This window comes from Oryctolagus cuniculus, chromosome 4 (genome assembly GCF_051225735.1).
Source record: "Oryctolagus cuniculus isolate XC-2025 breed Fujian yellow rabbit chromosome 4, ASM5122573v1, whole genome shotgun sequence".
Lineage (NCBI taxonomy): Eukaryota > Metazoa > Chordata > Mammalia > Lagomorpha > Leporidae > Oryctolagus > Oryctolagus cuniculus.
The window spans coordinates 15,314,308-15,333,370 of record NC_142870.1 but is presented as its reverse complement, the minus strand read 5'-3'; the positions used below and the strand labels follow the sequence as shown (position 1 = coordinate 15,333,370).

The 19,063-nt window shown below is 37.4% G+C and overlaps 1 protein-coding gene and 1 long non-coding RNA gene across 3 annotated transcripts; one reads left to right on the top strand and one right to left on the bottom strand.

Moving 5' to 3' along the window:
• Window positions 1-389: 389 nt before the first annotated feature.
• CLDN17 (claudin 17) lies at window positions 390-3,054 on the bottom strand. The gene has a single exon (XM_002716786.5). The coding sequence runs from the start codon at window positions 2,828-2,830 to the stop codon at window positions 2,156-2,158; it is 675 nt and encodes a 224-aa protein (XP_002716832.1). The 5' UTR covers window positions 2,831-3,054; the 3' UTR covers window positions 390-2,155.
• A 184-nt stretch (window positions 3,055-3,238) lies between these two features.
• Window positions 3,239-18,820, top strand: LOC127482805 (uncharacterized). Of its 2 annotated transcripts, none has more exons than XR_007908658.3 (4): window positions 3,239-3,364; window positions 3,635-3,681; window positions 8,191-8,348; window positions 18,467-18,820. It is a non-coding gene; the product is annotated as an uncharacterized LOC127482805 (long non-coding RNA). The 2 variants fall into 2 exon arrangements; XR_016232065.1 differs by lacking the exon at window positions 18,467-18,820 and adding an exon at window positions 16,144-16,352 and having other exon boundaries at window positions 3,246-3,364.
• Window positions 18,821-19,063: the final 243 nt, after the last annotated feature.

The window sequence follows — 19,063 nt, the reverse complement described above, 5'->3', positions numbered from 1 at the left end:
TAGGAATAATTTTTAAAAAGCACACCTTGATTAATAAAAGGACAGAATTCTTAGTTCCTGAACTTTTGCACCATGTGTAGTAGCTATTGTTATCTTATGATTCTACCCAGAATGACCTCTTTTTACTCTTTGATCCTCTGGTAAGCAGAATAGTAAGGCTTATTGAGCCTGAGAAACCAATCCTTGTAAGGCTAATTACTTCTATGTGAGCCGAACAATAAGAAAAATGATTCCATGACAACCTTTCTTCATATATCTTGCTTGTCTGATGCCTTACTTATTTGACTGTATATGATAAATGACTCTTTCTCAAAACATTCAATATTAGACACTTCCAAGTTAAGTCTGAAAAGAAAAACAATCACAGAAAAAAAACATGTAAATCACTGCTTTTCTTAATTTTTATTACTTGAAGATATTTACATCTTTGTGATCATTATAATTTAAATATTATTAATTTTTCAGTACAATTTTATGTCACCAGGAGTGTGGCTTACTAAAGCCTTGATGGTGGCTTGTAGAATGGAGTTAGGGTTTGACAACAACATGTAGTCTTAAATCATTTCTGGTTAATGTTTCAGAGTTATTAGATAATTTTTTGAGCACAGAAATTAATTCTCAAGTTGAGAGTACAGTTAAATACGTCAACATAATTTTTATACATAACCCTTATTATCAAAGTATAATAAAATAGACATGCAATAAATATTTAGAAAACAAATTTAAACATTTCATTACAATTATGTAATATATATTAAATAAATATACAAAATAGACACTGTGCTTGAAGAGTTGAAATCAAATACGTAAAAATGGATTGATTGACAAGATAATGGAGCTGTTCAGATACTGTCCTTAGGAATGATGTTGCCTCAAATAGTTGGCTTCCCCAGCCTATCCCAGCCCCCAAATTTTTAATCCTGATAATGTTATATGCATGCTAAAATCTTTACTTAATGTATGCTAAACTGATCTTCTGTATATAAAGAGAATCGAAAATGAATCTTGATGTGAATGGAAGGGGAGAGGGAGTGGGAAAGGGGAGGGTTGCGGGTGGGAGGGACGTTATGGGGGGGAAGCCATTGTAATCCATAAGCTGCACTTTGGAAATTTATATTCATTAAATAAAAGTTAAAAAAATTTTAAAAAATGAAAAATTGAGAAAATAATATATAATTCAAGCCAAAGGAAATGACTTCTCTATACCTATTTGTTTATTGGAGAATAAAAAACAAGGTATTTATTTAAGCATTACTAATTGCCTGAATCATTATTCTTCATTTTGCTTTCCATGTTTAGGCATGTATAATGACTAAAGTCTAAAACAAGGAACAGAAACTATTTCCTTTAACACCCAAAACTGAATTCTGTAGTTGGTACTATATCTCTTCCCCATGAGAACCGAGGTTTAATGATCTTCTATAGATGAACCATATCAACCTAGGTACTTCATTTGCTTATAGGTACAAACTGTAGGCTAACAAAGTATATTAGTTTACTTTGATTATATAATTCCAAGAAATTTTAGCTACATTAATTAGATACTTTGAATCCATCCTTTAAAATGTCCTGAGAGAAATCAGTGGTCCTTTTTCCCTAAAAGTGTCTAATTTTTTCTATGTTTAGGTTTCTTATAGAAAATTGTAAATAATTTAAATAATGGATATTTATATAATTTGCTAAATTGAACTAAAATTGTTATTTGATGCCTATAATTTTCTTGGATAATTTTTTAAATCATTGTTTAGTTCTTACTAGGTAGAATAAGAAGTATTTTGAAGGAAAACGATAGGCTATATTTTAGAACATATATTTTATTGCTATGGATTATCAAATGTAATTTTAGATTTCTCACCAGCTAATATAGTCAAAAAAAAAGAGTAGTTTATCATTGGATCTCTGATAGCATTTGTTGAGTATATGTGACTTTAGACTGCGAACTGGAGATTGAATCCAACAAGAGTAGATGCATTTGATACATAAAAAGTCAAAACATCCAAGTAAGTCATGTCCATTCCCATGACAGGTGCGAAATTTTCATCCCCGATTATATCTAGTCATGAAGCAAGTTCTCTTGCCTGATGTACTTACAGTTTCTTGCAGGATTTTATAAAATACATTGATCTTAATCCATAGTTGGTGCCAAATGCAGATATTAGACATAACTGGTGCAGCTCTTACTGATCACCGTCACATTCCTTTGCTTCTCTGTGCGAGGCGCGCAGTCCACAGGAGCTGGATATCTTTGCCTTTGCACCTTTCTGTTGCACCAGAAGAATCCACAGAGCAAACCTCCTCCAATGAAGAGGACCGCAGAGCTTGCCCAGCCGATGAAAAGTGCTGCTCCCAGTTCTCGTTTCTGGCCTGCGTTGATGGTTGGGTTATAGAAATCCCTGATGATGATATTGGCTGTCCAGCACACTGGAATCAGAATGAAGATGCCGGTCAGGATGAAGAGAACTCCAGAGGTGCCCAGAAGGTACACTTTCACCTTCTCATTAGCGCCTGTGCACTGGATCTGCTTCATGCCACAAATGCCAATAAGCAGGGCAATCAAGGAGAGAGCAAGAGCCACACACATGAGAGCCCGTGCTGCTTCCAGGACAGGTGGGAGAGCCAGCAAGGAACTATAGAATTTGCACTGAAACCTAACCCTGGCTTGTCGGACGCAATTCATCCAGAGCCCTTCCCAGATCCTTTCAAAGACAATAATGTTGCTGCCAATGAACGCTGATACTCTCCACTGAGGCAGAAGTGTTGTGGCAAGAGTCCCAACCATGCCGAGGAACCCACACACCAGCCCGGCAATTTGCAGTGGATAAAACGCCATACTTTTTCTTTGAGGGCTGGTCTAGTCTGGAATGGTTGAAGATGCTCAAGTTGCAGAACATGGAGAGCGCTGGAATCTAGAGCTGTCTCTGATGATGTTCTCTCTATTGCTTCTGTGCTTTACATTTTAGTCCAAATCAACTGCAACAGCTGATCTTGGCCTAACTAGAAGTACCTGTTGCAAATGCAGGCTGTTTCTGCACACACACACACACTCTTTTCTCTATGGATTATCTACTAGTCATATATAATTAGTTCCCAGCCAATAAGAAGGTACATAGAGGTGTGTCAAGGAAAACTACATTCAACTTTAGTGTTTCTCATATTATTATTGTGAGCAACACTGTAATTAAGTTTCAAAGCTTCCATTGTAGATTACTAATTACAGAGCTGAAAACTTCCTGTCTAACAATCACTCTGATGTAAAAGTATAAATATGTGCTAAGCCACAACTGAAGCCAATATGAAAACCTTGTCAGTTCTTTGGGGTACAATGGAAAATCATTTTGGAAGTAGATTATTACTTTCTTCTAATGTAAGCCACCTTTCTGGTTTTAATAAATACATTTGTATTGGAGGCAATGCCTAGTTATTAGTTTAATACTTCTACTAATGAACTAGTGTTTGGCTCAATAGTTGATACATTGCTTGGGATGCCTGAAATCAGTATTGGAGTACCTGGGTTCAAACCCTGAGTGTTTCTGATTTCAATTTCCTACTAATATGCACTCCGGGAGGCAGAAGGTGATGGCTCACATAGTTGGTTCTCTGTCACTGACATGGGATATATTGATTGAATTTTCAGCTCCTGGATTCAGACTGATTCAACTCTGACTGTCACAGTCATTTGGGGTAAGAACCAATAGACTTAATATGTTTTGTTCTCTCCCTTTTTTCCCTCTACTTTTCAAATAATAAATAAATACTTAGGATTCTTAGAAGACCTAAGCCTGAATTTCAGCTTTTGCATTTGTTCTTCAGATATAGAAAGTAAGAATAAAGAGAACCACTCTTCATTTAATTTGAACTATGCAATTATTATCTATTATTATCTCTCTCTGTTGAAATAATTGTTTTGTATGTAAACTTTCATTAGATATTTCTCCAAAGGCAGTTTGAAACGTATCACATTTATCAATACCAAAAACATATACTTTGTTTATAAATATCAATATAAAGCTGGCACTTTCAATTAGTTATAGAAATAACTAAAAACAAGACAACAGATGACTTTTTAGAGTTGTAAGATATCTTCAAAGCCATCATACTTAAATCACTTACGTGTCAGATATAGAATGTAAGTATTCTGGGCTGATGTCTAAGGTCAACTCTGTGGTAACTGATTCAGGGTCAAACCTGGGTCTCTCTCACCATGCTTACTGCTTCTGTCCACTTGATCCCACAACAAAAGGGAGAAATTCTTTTCAAACATTTTCTTATTAATGAGACTTACATAGTTTTTAAAGCAAGCAGGATTGGGTTGAGGCCATTTCAGATTAAGAGTCAAGTTGACATGTTGACTGCCACTACTTGGCCAGTGCCCAAAGGCTGGGGAGGTCAGGGGTGTCAAAATGTGGAGAGTGAAGCCTTTTCTCCTTTTTTTCTTTTACTTCCCATTGAACAGAATGTATTTTAAGGATAAAATCCTACCTGAAACCAAGTACACTGAACACAAACCATAGGTCCTCTATTTCAGTCAACCTGGAAGTTAGTGGGTATATGATGCCATTCAAATTTTAAAATCATTTAAATTGAATCAGAAATATGGAAGCCATTAAATTTTCAAAGGTTGTTCTAAGGTATGTGAATCATTGAGGAAATAAATGATGTATATGTAGATCACAGTTTCCTAACTTCAGCCTAGGATAAAGGGATTTTGAGGCCTTTGTTCTGAATTACTGAGACATAAGCTTCACCATTCCACCCTGACAGGATTTGCCAACATTCCTGTGAGTTGCAGCTTCCAGCACCTCTTCATTCTAGTTCCTCTTCCCCATTCCATCTCTTTTGCAGTCCTATCTTTATTATGTCCTGGAAGTTCCCAGCTTGTTGTTCTTTTTCAATTGATTTTTTTCTACCAGTTAGAGACCCGTTCTGTATCACAAGTAAACCCATGTGAGGATATTCATTTACTTAGAATATGGAGGTACATCTTGCAGATAAGAATAACCCTAGAAACATAAATAATTTAGGAGCTTGTGTTTTCCTCCTCTCATAGCCAAGATTAATTTTCAAAGCCATCTTTATTTTCCTTCTTTACATTTAGGGGAACATGGTGATTGCCCTCCAACTTTTCTTTGAAACTCATCACCTCTACCACTTAAAGAGTTCTTACTCCATTGATCATTCTCTACCATCTTCATACGTGCACCCTCTCCTTCTCTCTGAGTTGTCCTTGGAAAATAAATAAACTCGCTTATCTTCTATTTTAAAATACCAGAACTGTATTCTCTGCTATGTATGTCCCATACATCTTTTGGTCCACTCCCATTTTTCACTGTTGTACACATTGAAATCTGCTTATCATTACCATCTTGCCAACTAAAACCTTGCTAGAAATGTTATAGATTTTTTACACACCCTAACTGCTTCATCTAAGAAATACTTTCATGATTTTTGCTTATATATCCTTTATGCAAATTTGGCAATAATGTGCTATCATTTCACAAGGCAGAGAAGAATTTTTCCTTTGGAGATGGTTACAGTCTTACCTGAATACCTTAGCTATCATTTTGGGCATACTTTAAAACCTCTCAAAATTGCCTGTTCTACAAAGCCAGTCATAATATCAGCCTCACATGGATGCTTGAATTTTAAATCTATGTAGCATCTGCAAAGTATTTGGTCTAGAACAAGCTCTGGGAAAAGTTTGTTGTTAAAAGTAGTTATATCAGTTGCTTTTGTTATTTTATATTCTTATTATTTCTTACTTACTCATATTCACAATTTTTTCTATAGGTTCCCTTAACCATGTTTGTTATGTTTGTTTTCTTTATGCTTATAGATGCATGTGTGTGTGTGCACACACACTAATACCTCAATACTCTCATGTACAAACTGTCTCTAAAAAGTCTCATACATAGGCTCCACATGTACTACCTTCTGTGAGGCTAATATTTTTAATTAGATTTCCTTAATTGAGCAGCAGAGAGAAAGAGACAGAATTCCCTTATGGTGATTCCCAAATGCCCAAAACAGCCACAGCTGGGCCAGGTCAAAGCTGGGAGTCAGGAATTCAATCCAGTTCTCCAATGTGGGTAGCAGAAACCCAATCACTTGAGTCATTATTGCTGCTTGCCAGGGTCTGCCTTAGCAGAAAGCTGGAGTCAGGAACCAGAACTGGGGGTGGGGGGGATACCCAGGTACTCCTATGTGGGATGTAAGTCTTAACCCTTAGGCTAAATAATTACTCCTGGTTATAAGATTTGAAGCTAGTGATCTTTAGTCCATACCTTTCTGTTTGTCTCCCTCAGATCCGTTTTTCCTTCAATTAATAGGAGCCTATAGTGGATTGTCATGTTCTACCCAGGTGATCATTCCAGCTTCTGATAGTGATGCCAGAAAAATACTCTCAGCAGCGTATAAAGGCCCAGCTGAGAGCCCTAACTAAGGTTAACTTGGAGGAGCCATTGCAGCTCCAGAATCCACTCAAGAGTAACCCGAAGTTTTCCTTTTGTGTCTATACCACAACTTCACTTCTATGTCCCTTCCTTCACTTCTTTGTCTTAGATGAAGATTCCATAATCAAAACAATGCATGGTAATCTCCACCTCAGAGTCTGTTTCCCAGAGAACTCAAATATTATTTAAGTAAAAATCTTTTTTATTTAAGGTATAAAAACTTCATATATTTTATATATAAAAATTGAAAAACATAGTGAATTTTCCCTCCTTTCCCTCCCTCCCACTCACACCCTTCTTCCTCCCCCGTCTCTTATTTACATTCTTCATTTTTTACTAAGATCTATTTTCAATTAAATTTATACACATAAGATTAAACCTACATGAAGTAATACTTCAGCAAATAGTTGAGAAAAAAACCTACTCCTCAACAGTCAAGACATGGCTGTTCAATCGTCTCAATTTCACTTCTATAGATTACCTTTTAAAAACTCTATTAGTTACTACAGATAAGGGAGAACATGTGGTATTTGTCCATTTGCAATTGGCTTATTTCACTAAGTATAATGCTTTCCAGTCGCATCTATTTTGTTGCAAATGACAGGATTTCATTTTTTCTCCTGTGTAGTATTCCATGATGTACAGATATCATAATTTATTTATCCAGCCTTCAGTTGACATATGAAACATGTCATATGTGACATATGAAATATGTGTTGATTCCATATCTTAGCTATTGTGAATTAAGCTGCAATAAATGTGGGTGTACAGATAAGTCTTTCATCTGCTGATTTCATTTCCATTGGGTAAGTTCCCAGGAGTGGGTTGGCTGGGTCATATGGTAGGTCTGTATTCAAATTTCTGAGGTATCTCCATATTGTCTCCCACAGTGGCTGTACCAGTTTACATTCTAAATAACAGTGGATTAGGGTACCTTTTCCGCCACATCCTTGTCAGTATTTGTTGTTTCTTGATTTCTATATAAAAGCCATTCTAATTGGGCTTAAAACCATTCATTATGGTTTTGATAGGCATTTACCTGATGGCTACTGATCCCGAGCATTTTTTCATGTGTCAGTTGGCCATTTGGATTTCCTCTTTTGAAAAACACCTACTGAAATCCTTTGCCCATTTCTTAATTGGATTGTTTTGTTTTTCAGTTTCTAGAGTTCTTTATAGATTCTTGATGTTAATCCATTATCAGTTGCATTTTTTGCAAATAATTTCTCCCATTCCATCGAAGAACCCAAATATTGATTGATGCTTTATTCTACCTTATTAAATATGCTTCCTGTTATAACATTGTTGTCTTAGTCCAGCCCTTCAACATTCTTTCTTGCCTCATTTCCATAATATCTTACCTAGTCTCTTTGCCTTTGATCTTATGACTTTCTGATCTGTATGCCATTGGAAAAGCATAAAAACCTTGTTGAATTAAAATTCTGAACATGATATTACCTGCTTGAAATTTTTCACTTCTACATTTTCTTCAAATGAAATCCAAATCCCTTAACAAAATACAAAAGAGAAAGCCCTTCAATTGCCTGCCATCCAATTTTGAAACTGAGCTTCTGATCATGACTCTATTTTCTATCCTCACAGATCTACATTTTAGGGAGTGTGCTGAATATTAAATAAGTGATTGAGAAAATACATGACATCAAAAGTTCATATATATATCTATCTGTAAAAAATGATGTATAAATAGAAAACCATGAAATGATGTTAATTTTACTTACAGGGTGAAGGATTGTCTGCTGAAACAATATTTAAGCTATAACCTGAAGTTTGAGTAGAAATTGACAGATAATCAGTCAGAGGAAGATAAGTACATCCCAGACATAAGAGGCTTCCTAGATAAAAACAATGACATTAAACGGAACTTGAGTCTAATAAAAGGTAAGACATTGATCAAGAAGTGGATAAAGATTGACATGGGACACAGACATAGGTAATGTTCAGAGATGCAAGGCCATGTGAACATATGTTTTAATTTATTTTTAAGGAATAAAAATTTCATAAATACAACTTTAGGAATATAGTTATTCTTTCCACCATACCTGTCCTCTCACCCATACTCCTACCCCTCTTCCTCCTCCCTCTCCCTCTCCCAGTCCCATTCTCCATTAAGATTCATTTTCAATTAACTTTGTACACAGAAGAACAACTTTAAACTAAGTAACAATTTCAACAATTTGCACAAACATGCACACACACACACACAAAACACTCCTTGAGAACTAGTTTTACAGTTAATTCTAATAATACAACTCTTTGTGTACAGCTCTCCTGCTTGGGGAGTTAGTGCACAGTGATTCCTGTTGTTAATTTAAGAATTAACACTCTTATGTATGATGTCAGTGCTCAAGTCAAGGCTCTTGACTTGAGCTGCCAAGGCTATGGAAATCTTTTGAGTCCACAACTCCATCAGTATTTACACAAGGCCAAAAGCAAAGTGGAAGTTCTCTCCTCCCTTTAGAGAAAAGTACATCTTGCTTTGATGTCCACTTCTTTCCACTGGGGTCTCACTCATAGAGATTCTTCATGTAGGATATTTTTTGCCACAGTGTTTTGGCTTTCCATTCCTAAAATGCTCTCTTGGGCATTTCAGCCAGAACATAATGCCTTAAGGACTTATTCTGAGGTCAGAGTGCTATTTAAAGATATTGTCATAACATGAGTCTGCAGTTCTGCTTCCCATGTTGGATCATTCTCTTCTGTTTAATTCTATCTATTATTATTATCAGACACTTGGTCCTGTTTATATGATTATATTAGTACTTAATCCTATCTATATGTTCATGTTAACACTTAATATGATTACTTTAACATTTAAGATGTCATTTTTGCTACCCAGCTTAATGAGATTTGGAGTCCCAGGATAAGTTTTTAAATTGTACCTATAGAAGTTACACCATAGAGGGGCAGGCACTGTGGAGTAGCAGGTAAAGCTGCCACCTGCAGTGCCAACATCCCATTTGGGTGCCGGTTCAAGGACTGGTGGCTCCACCTCTGATCCAGCTCATTGCTATGGCCTGGAAAAGCAGTAGAAGATGGCCCAAGTCCTTGGGCCCCTCACCTGAGTGGGAGACCCAGAAGAAGCTCCTGGCTCTTGGATTCCAATCAGCAAAGCTCTGGCCTTTGCAGCCAATTGGAGAATGAACCAGTGGATGGAGACCTCTAACACCCTCTCTGCTTCTCTTTCTCTCTCTGTGTAACTCTGACTTTGAAAAAAATAAATAAATCTCTAAAAAAAGAAGTTAGTGCATAGGAATGTATGCAGAACTATCCAGCTTTAAAGTTACAAGCTTCCTTCTCCCTCTCTTATTTGCACTCTTATTTTTTAATGAGCTCCATCCTCAATTGACTTTATACATATATGATTAACACTACGTTAAGTAAAGAGTTCAACCGATAGTATGAAAAAACAATAAAACAATAAAAAACAAAACTATTTCTCGACAGTCAACAGAAGGGCAGCTCAGGCCATCCCTTCTTTAAGTGTAAATTTCACTTACATAAATTTCATTTTAGGTGCTATATTAGTTATTAGTTCTCACAGATCAGGGAGAGCATATAGTATTTGTCCCTTTGGGACTGGCTTGTCTCACTAAGGATGATATTTTCCAGATTCATCAGTTTTGTTGCAAATGAAAGGATTTCTTTTTTTTCACTTCTGTGTAGTATTCCACAGAGTACATATCCCATAATAACTTTATCCAGGCATTTTGACAGACCATTTATGTTGGTTCCATGTCTTAGCTATTGTGAATTGAGCTGTAGTAAACATGGGGATGCAGATAATTCTTTTATTCATGATTTCATTTTCCTTGGGTAAACCCCCAAGAGTGGGATGGCTGGGTCATACAATAGTACTATATTCAGATTTTTGAAGTATTGCCATACTGTCTTCCACAGTGGCTTTACCAGTTTGCATTATAACTAACAGTGGATTCAGGTACCTTTTCCACACATCCTTGCCAGTATTTGTTGTTTCTTGATTTCTGTATGAAAGCCATTCTAACTGGGGTGAGGTGAAACCTCATTGTGGTTTTTATTTGCATTTCCCTGATGGCTAGCGATCCTGAACATTTTTTCTTGTGTTTGTTGGCCATTTAGATTTCCTCTTTTGAAAAATGTCTGTTTAAGTCCTTGGCCCATCTCTTAACTGAATTGTTTGTTTTGTTGTTGTGGAGTTTCTTGATCTCTTTGTAGATTAAGGTTGTTAACCCTTTATCAGATGCATAGTTTCCAAATAATTTCTCCCATTCTGTTGGTTGCATCTTCACTTTCCTGACTGTTTCCTTTGCCATACAGAAACTTCAGAATTTGAAGTAATCCCATTTGTTAATTTTGGATTTTTCTGCCTGTGCCTCTGGGGTCTTTTCCAAGAAGTCTTTGCCTGTGCTAATGTCTTGCAGGGTTTCTCCAATGTTCTCTAATAATTTGATGGTGTTGGGTCAAAATTTAGATATTTAATCCACATTGAGTGGATTTTTGTGTAAGGTGTGAGGTAGGGGTCTTGCTTCATACTTCTGCATGTGGAAATCCAGCTTTCCCTGCACCATTTGTTGAAGAGATTGCCCTTGCTCCAGGGATTGGTTTTAACTACTTGATCAAACATAAATTGGCTGTAGATGTTTGGATTTATTTCTAGCATTTCTATTCTGTTCCATTGGTCTGTTTTTGTACCAGTACTGGGCTGTTTTGATTAAAATTGCCTTGTAGTATGTCTTGAAATATGGCATTGTGATCCATCCAGCTTTGTTTTCGTTATATAAGATTGCTTTAGCTATTCAAGGTTTTCTGTTTTTCCATTTGAATTTCAGCATAATTTTTTATATATCTTAGAAGAATGTCTTTGATATTTGATATTGCATTGAATATGTAAGTTGCTTTTGGAAGAATGGAAATTTTATAATGTTGATTCTTCCAATCCATGAGCATGGAAGATTTTTCCATTTTTTGTATCTTTTTCTATTTCTTTCTTCAATGTTTTATAATTTTCATCATAGAGATCTTTGAAATCCTTGGTTAAATTTATTCCAAATTATTTGATTTTTTGTAGCTATTGTGAATTTTAGAAGCTCAATCTCAGCCTTGGCTTTGTCTGTTTATACAAAGGCTATTGATTCTTTTTTATTGATTTTATATCCTGCTACTTTACCAAACTCTTCTATGAGTTCCAATAGTCACCTATTGGAATCTTTTGGATCCCCTATATATCTATATATAATCATATTGTCTACAAATAGAGTTACTTTGACTTCTTCCTTCCCCATTTGTATCTTTTTGATTTCTACTTCAATGGTTCTGGCTAAAAACTTCCAGGACTAGATTGAATAATATATATTCAAAATGATGATGCTGGCCATGAGTTTGTCATAATTTTCCTTCAATGTGTTGAGGAATGTTCCTTCTATATCCAATTTGCTTAGAGTTTTTATCATGAAAGTGTGTTGTATTTTACCAAATGCTTTCAGCATCTATTTAGATAATCATATGAGTTTTGTTCTTCAGTTTGTCAATATGATGCATTACATTGATTGATTTGCAAATGTTGAACCATCAATGCATACCTGGGATAAATGCCACTTTTTCTGGATGGATAATCTTTCTGATGTGTTTTTGTTTGTTTGTTTGTTTGTTTTTTTTTTTTTTTTTTTTTTTTTTTTGGACAGGCAGAGTGGATAGTGAGAGAGAGAGATCTGATGTTTTATTAGATTTGATTTGTTAGAACTTTGTTAAGAATTTTTGCATTTTGTTTATCGGGGAAATTGGTCTGTAGTTCTTTTTCTCTGTTGTATCATTTTCAGCACTAGGAATTAAAGCGATGCTGGCTTCATAGAATTTGGGAGAATTCCCTCCCTTTCAATTGTTTTGAATAACTTGAGGAGGATTGAAGTGATTTTTTCTTTAATGTCTGGTAGAATTCAGCAATAAAGCCATTCGGTTCAGGGATTTCTTTTTGGGAGGGCCTTTATTATTGATTCAATTTCTGTCTTGGTTATGGATCTGTTTAGGCTTTCTATGTCTTCATGATTCAATTTAGGTAGGTTGTGGGTACAGGAATCTCCATTTCTTCTGTTTCCCAGTTTATTTGCATACAGCTCTTTGTAGTGATTTCTGATTATTCTTTTTGTTTCTGTGGTGTCGTTGCATTTTCTTTTTTATCTCTAATTTTATTGATTTGGGTCTTCTCTCTCCTTTTTTTGGTTTGGTGGACCAGTGGTGTGTCAATTCTGTTTATATTTTCAAAAAATAGCTCTTCGTTTTGCTGATCTTTTGTGTTTTTTGGATTTAATTTTATTGATTTCTAATTTTAATTATTTCATTTCTCCTACTAGTTTTGGGTTGGTTGTGTTTCTAGATCCTTGAGATGCATTGATAGCTCATTTATTTGGTGCCTTTCCAATTTCTTGATGTAGACACCAATTGCTGTAAACTTTCTTCTTAACACTGCTTTTCCTGTATCCCATAAGTTTTGATATGTTGTATTGTTGTCTTCATTTGTTTACAGAAATGTTGTGATTTCTCTTTTGATTTCTTCTGTGAACCACTGTTCATTCAAGAGCATGTTGTACAGTTTCCATGTGTTTGCATATGTTCTAGAGATTCATGAGTTGCTTATTTCGATTTTTTTGAATTACTTAGACTTGCTTTTTGGCTTAGTATGTGATCAACCCTAGAGGATGTTCCATGCACAGCTGAGAAGAATGTGTATTTTGTAGCTTTAGCGCCCGTAGCTTGGGCTGTGATCTGGTCTTACCTCACTTTCCGAGGCTGGTGGGAAGGCTCTTAGTTGGTGGAGTCCTGAGTTGTGGACGTCAACGCCCTCCACATTGGTCCTCTGTGTGCTTTTAATTTGCGTGCAGTTTCTTCTGCCATTTTCTCCCTAACTCTTCTCTGAGATTTCACTCCCTCCATCTTTTTTAAACTATCTTCTCCTAGACTAGAGCAGTAAGCTCTCACCCTATTCTGCCATCTTAGAAGCCCTTCGAATACTTTAATAATTGCCTAAGCTCAATAGAAAACCAGTTAAAGATAAAGCTTGGTGCTGACACTATCAAGCCTAATGTCAGCATTTAGAAGCACAAATGTAAAATAACACCAATCATCAAAGCCATATAATTATTTGGGGGCATGGATTCGAAAGTAATAAAATTGAATATGAGGAAACCGGTTAAAATGTTACTACAATAGTACAAATAAAAGACAATAGAAGCTTGGTTAGAGCATTTGCAATGTAAGGAGTAAAATGATTCCTGGTATGTGTAAGAGGTATGATTAGTGAAGGTGAGTGATGGACTACAGATAGATAAATGTGTCAAAGATGGCTGTCATGTTATTCACAAAAACATTATACACAGGGCCATTTACAGAGGGGTGTGGCATGAGGGAAGTGCAGTCTTTTAGAAAAAGATCAAGAGTTCAGTTTTGGCCAGCGCCACGGCTCACTAGGCTAATCCTCCGCCTGTGGTGCTGGCACCCCGGGTTCTAGTCCTGGTTGGGGCACCAGATTCTGTCCCAGTTGCTCCTCTTCCAGTCCATCTCTCTGCTGTGGCCTGGGAAGGCAGTGAAGGATGGCCCAGGTCCTTGGACCCTGCACCCACATGGGAGACCAGGAGGAAGCACCTGGCTCCTGGCTTCAGATTGGCGCAGCATGCTGGCTTCAGCGTGCCGGCCATAGCGGCCATTTGTGGGGTGAACCAATGGCAAAAGGAAGACCTTTCTCTCTGTCTCTCTCTCTCTCTCACTGTCTAACTCTGCCTGTCAAAAAAAAAAAAGAGTTCAGTTTCAGATATGAAGTCTGTACTACCAGTCAGCCAACAACGAACCTAGGGAATTAAAATTTAGGAATTTATAGGGATAGTGTGGACTGTAGTCTTATTTAAGAAGACAAAACCTCCATTACCTCTGCAAACCACCTATGATTAGCTCAAAATCAGAGACAGAATGATGACTACACAGATTTCTGACATGCTATTATCTTATCCTCCTGGGACTTGCACTGAGGTATTAGAAAATCTAATTTAGCTTGAGGACTTTTTGACTTTTCTCTATAAAGAAGTTTCTGGCTTTTACTTGCGGCATCAGCTTCAAGTGAATAGGAGTGGAGGTGCAATATCAGAATGAAGATATTAGAGCACCCATCTTGCTTTCACGCTCTCTTCAGGAGGTCTACTGCTGAAATGTCAGAATCCTTCTGTCTTATTTTATGTCTATTTTGAAAAACAGTGACCTACCTTTCTCCCTCAGTGACTACTTCAAGTTTCAAGTAGAAATGAGGCAATAAAGTTTTAGCTGAATACCTATTGAATTGATTTATTTGAAGATCTATGTAAGTAAATATACGCTTGCACAAGTATATATGAAGAAACTTCCATCAAGTTAGTAAAACAATGTAATTGCACCTGACTTTGGCTTAAGGCAGTCCAAGCTGTCAGGCTTTTGGAGAGTGAATCAGCAGGTAGAAGATATCTTTATCTGTCATTCTTTATCTGTTTTTTTTTTTTTTTTTTTTTTTTTTTTTGACAGGCAGAGTTAGGCAATTAGAGAGAGAGAGAGAGAGAGATCTTCCTTTTTCCGTTGGTTCACCCCCCAAGTGGCATCTATGGTAGGCGCGTTGTGGCCGGCGTTCCAACCGATCCAAAGCCAGGAGCCAGTTATTTCCTCCTGGTCTCCCATGAGGGTGCAGGGCCCAAGCACCTAGACCATCCTCCACTGCCTTCCTGGGCCACAGCAGAGAGCTGGACTGGAAGAGGAGCAACTGGGACAGAATCCGGCACCCCACCCAGGACTAGAACCTGGGGTCCCTGTGCCACGGGCGGAGGATTAGCCTACTGAGCCGCCGCGCTGGCCTCTCTGTCATTCTGCCTTTAGTATATATGGGTGGGGGCCGGCACTGTGGAGTGGTGTACATGGATTACAAAAATTGTGACAATATTGTTAGCTTTTATTTTTTTGAAATACCAAATAGCACAGTTGTTTGGAAAACAGTTTCTTCAGTCAGTCCAAGGAAAAAAATTATAAATATTTAATTTAATTATTTAAAATTTTTAATTGACTTCATTTTCTTTTATTTTTTAAAGATGAATTTATTTATTTGAAAGGCAAAATCACAGAAAGCCAGAGTCAGAGAGAGAGAGAGAGAAAGAGAGAAAGGTCCTCCATCCAATGGCTGCAATGGCAGGAGCTGGGCCAATCCAAAGCCAGGAGTCAGGAACCTCCTCAGGGTCTCCCACGTGGCTACAGGGGCCCAAGCACCTGGGCCATCCTCACTGCTCTCCCAGTAGTGAAGCCACTACCTGCAGTGCCCACATCCCATGTGGGCTCCAGTTTGGGTTGTGGCTGATCTATTTCTGATCCGGCTCTCTGCTGCGTCACAATTTTTGTAATCCATGTACAGAAGGTGTCTAAAAAGCTTGTGGAAAACTCATAACATGGGAAAACTGACTGGGTCTTGAAATTTTTCTGCTCCTATAAAAACCTATCTTTCAATATCATTGTTAAAAAGTTTTGAAAGTATCCTTGTATTTGTATTCTATTATTGATTTTCCTACATATTATTACATCTTATAAAGTGTTTTCTTGGGGTCAGTGCCGTGGCACAGTGGATTAACGCCCTGGCCTGAGGCACTGGCATCCCATATGGGCACCAGTTTGAGACCTGGCTGCTCCGCTTCTATTCCAGTTCTCTGCTATGGCCTGGGAAAGCAGTACAAGATGGCCCAAGTCCTTGGGCCTCTGTGCCCACGTGGGAGACCCAAAGGAGGCTCCTGGCTCCTGGCTTCGGATCTGCACAGCTCCAGCTGTTGCCGCCAACTGGGGACTAAACCATCAGATGGAAGACCTCTCTGCCTCTCTCTCTCTCTGCCTCTCTCCTTTCTCTGCTGTATTAATTCTGACTTTCAAATAAATACATAAATCTTTAAAAAAAAGTGTTTTCTCAATTTCTCTAAGCCACATCAACATATATACATTGCTTGTTTCATGATTATTAATTTTCCTTTGTGTTTTGATCTAAATTTAGTTGCAAAAGAAACTTTTTTTCTGAATTCTCAGGTCACGTTAGCTTCCACACCATCCCCATCCCTGCTAGAATTTCAATATTGCTAAGTATTATGCATTTCCCTCCATAGCAGCTTCACCATTTCTTAATAAATACACACTTTTACTTTTATTTATATAAGGCATTTCCCATCTGAATATAGGTTCCATTAAAACAGAGACTGTGTCCACTGCACTTGCCACCAGATTCTCTGTGTATGTCATGGATGCATAGTAGGTACCAAGAAATATAATTTGAATAAACAATGAATGAATTCATCAATATAATATTCTATTGACATCTGCATCCTCTAATTAAAGGTTTAGTATTTAATTATATTTTTCTAAATTATAAATTCATAGTTTGAAGGAGTTTTGCTTAAATGCAAATGAAGAGTTATATAATTGGAATATCATCCAATTTGATTTTTACAAAGAACTGTTTTCTGTTCCAGAAATGTATTTGTGGGTAATCTAAAAACCATTCAAGTTAAGTTTAATACTGCCACATAGTCAATCAATTTATCCTAAGATGCTGAATCACTACCTCAAATTTCAAGAATTTTAAGGCTACTATATACCAGCATTGCAAATGGAACTTTCTCTGAAATCAATCAGGGAAATCCAGAGTCCACTCCAAACTGAAAAAAACCTGTATTAAATTGTGCATATTTCTCCTTGTTAACACAAAATTGAGACTATACTATGGAAATCTTTGAATTGATTTACCTCACGTCCTCTTTCTTCCCTCTCCGCCTCTCCCTTCCCCTCTCCTCCCCTCCCCTCCCTTCCCCTCCCCTCCCCTCCCCTTCCCTTCCCTCTCTTTCTTCTCTCTCTCCTTCTCTTGTTCCACTTCACAGGGCTACAGAAACGACTTAAGAACACTTGTATAAAAAGGCATGGGGCCTGCATTTCTTAGCCGTCTCCACTTGCAATCTGAGGGCTGGTTGCTGTGCTTCAGATCCAGGTTCCTGTTAGTGCATCTGGGAAGGCAGTGCCCAATGACCTAAGTTATTAAGCCCCTGATACTGATGTGGAAGACAAGGGTGGAGTTCTGGGCTCTTGAGTTTGGTCTGGGCAAGCTCCCTGGCTACTGAGACTATTTGAGGAGTGACCCATCAGATGAAAGAGATCTCTGTCTCTCTCTTTCCTGTATATGTGTGTGTGTGTGTGTGTGTCCCTTTCTCTCTGTCATTATTCCTTTCAAATAATGAAATTGTTCTTCAAAAATGCAGCTTGTAGGACTGGTGTTGTGTAGCTGGTTAATCCTCCGCCTGCAATGCCAGCATACTGTATGGGCTCCCGTTAGAGACCTTGTTGTTCTGGTTCAGATCCAGCTTCTTGTTAATGAGCCTGGGAAAACAGTAGAAGATTGCTAAAGTACTTGGGCCCCTGCACTCACATGGGAGATCCAGATGAAGCTTCTAGCGGTCCTGGCCCAGCCCAGACCATTGCAGCCATTTGGAGAGTGAACCAGCTAATAGATCTCTCTCTCTCTCTCTCTCTCTCTCACTTTCTCTCTCTCTCTTGCTCTCTCGCTCTCCTCCTCCTCCTCCTTCTCCTCCTCCTCTTCTTCTTCCTCTTTCTGTAACTCTGCCTTAAAATTTAAAAAAAAGAAACAATAAATAAATCATTTTTTAAAGGCAGCTTGTGAGTCATGTAAAACAAATGAAGATTTTGGATAAAACAAGGTTGAAAATACAAAGTAAAAATGATCTGAGGTTTGTTGCATATTGGTCATGAATTTGCCTCAAAACTTTTAGTAGCAAAACAGAATGTCAATGGAACAAAACCAAACCCATGCTTTCAGAGGTTGCCTAAGTCTTCTAGTTTCTTGCACCAGAAAGAAAACTCTGTCAGAGTGGAACACAATGAGCAGCTGCTCACAGTAAACATTATATTATATTTGCTGAGGTATGTTTCTCTTTCTCTTTTCTTTCTTTTCCTTTTTTCTTTTTGTTTTACAGGAGACTAAATAGTGTGCTTCCACTGTTTATGTCATAAACTGTGTGATTCTCAGTCTGAATTTCATCCTAGAATCAACTGTGGGAACTTTGAGACAAATACCAGTACCTGGGCTCCACTCCAGACCATCAAACCAGAATTCAGTGGATGAGATTCTGACATTAATATTTTTGTTCTGTTTATGTTTTGTTATGGTTGCATTAGTATATTAGAAGCATCCTTATGCATACTGATATCAGAAATAATGTTTTGAGTTTCTATTCCAGTGGTTCTCACTTTTGGTTTTTAATTAAAATAATATAGGGAAAATTATTAACATTATGAAATTCCGCATCAAACCAATGAAATAAAAATAATACAGTGGTGCCACTCATCAGTGTTGCTTTTAAGAGTTGTACTTTCAAAATTTATATTTATTAAATAAAAGTTTAAAAAAAAGAGTTTTAGGTGATGAGGCTGACACTGTGGCGTAGCGGGTAAGGCTGCTCCCTGCAGTGCTGGCATCCCATATGGGTGCCGGTTTGAGTCCCACCTGCTCCACTTCTGATCCAGCTCTCTTCTGGTGTCTGGGAAAGCAGTAGAAGATGGCCCAAGTCCTT

Coding starts and splice junctions, on each gene's coding strand:
- CLDN17 (XM_002716786.5), bottom strand. CDS start 2,830: ATGGCGTTTTATCCACTGCAAATTGCCGGGCTGGTGTGTGGGTTCCTC.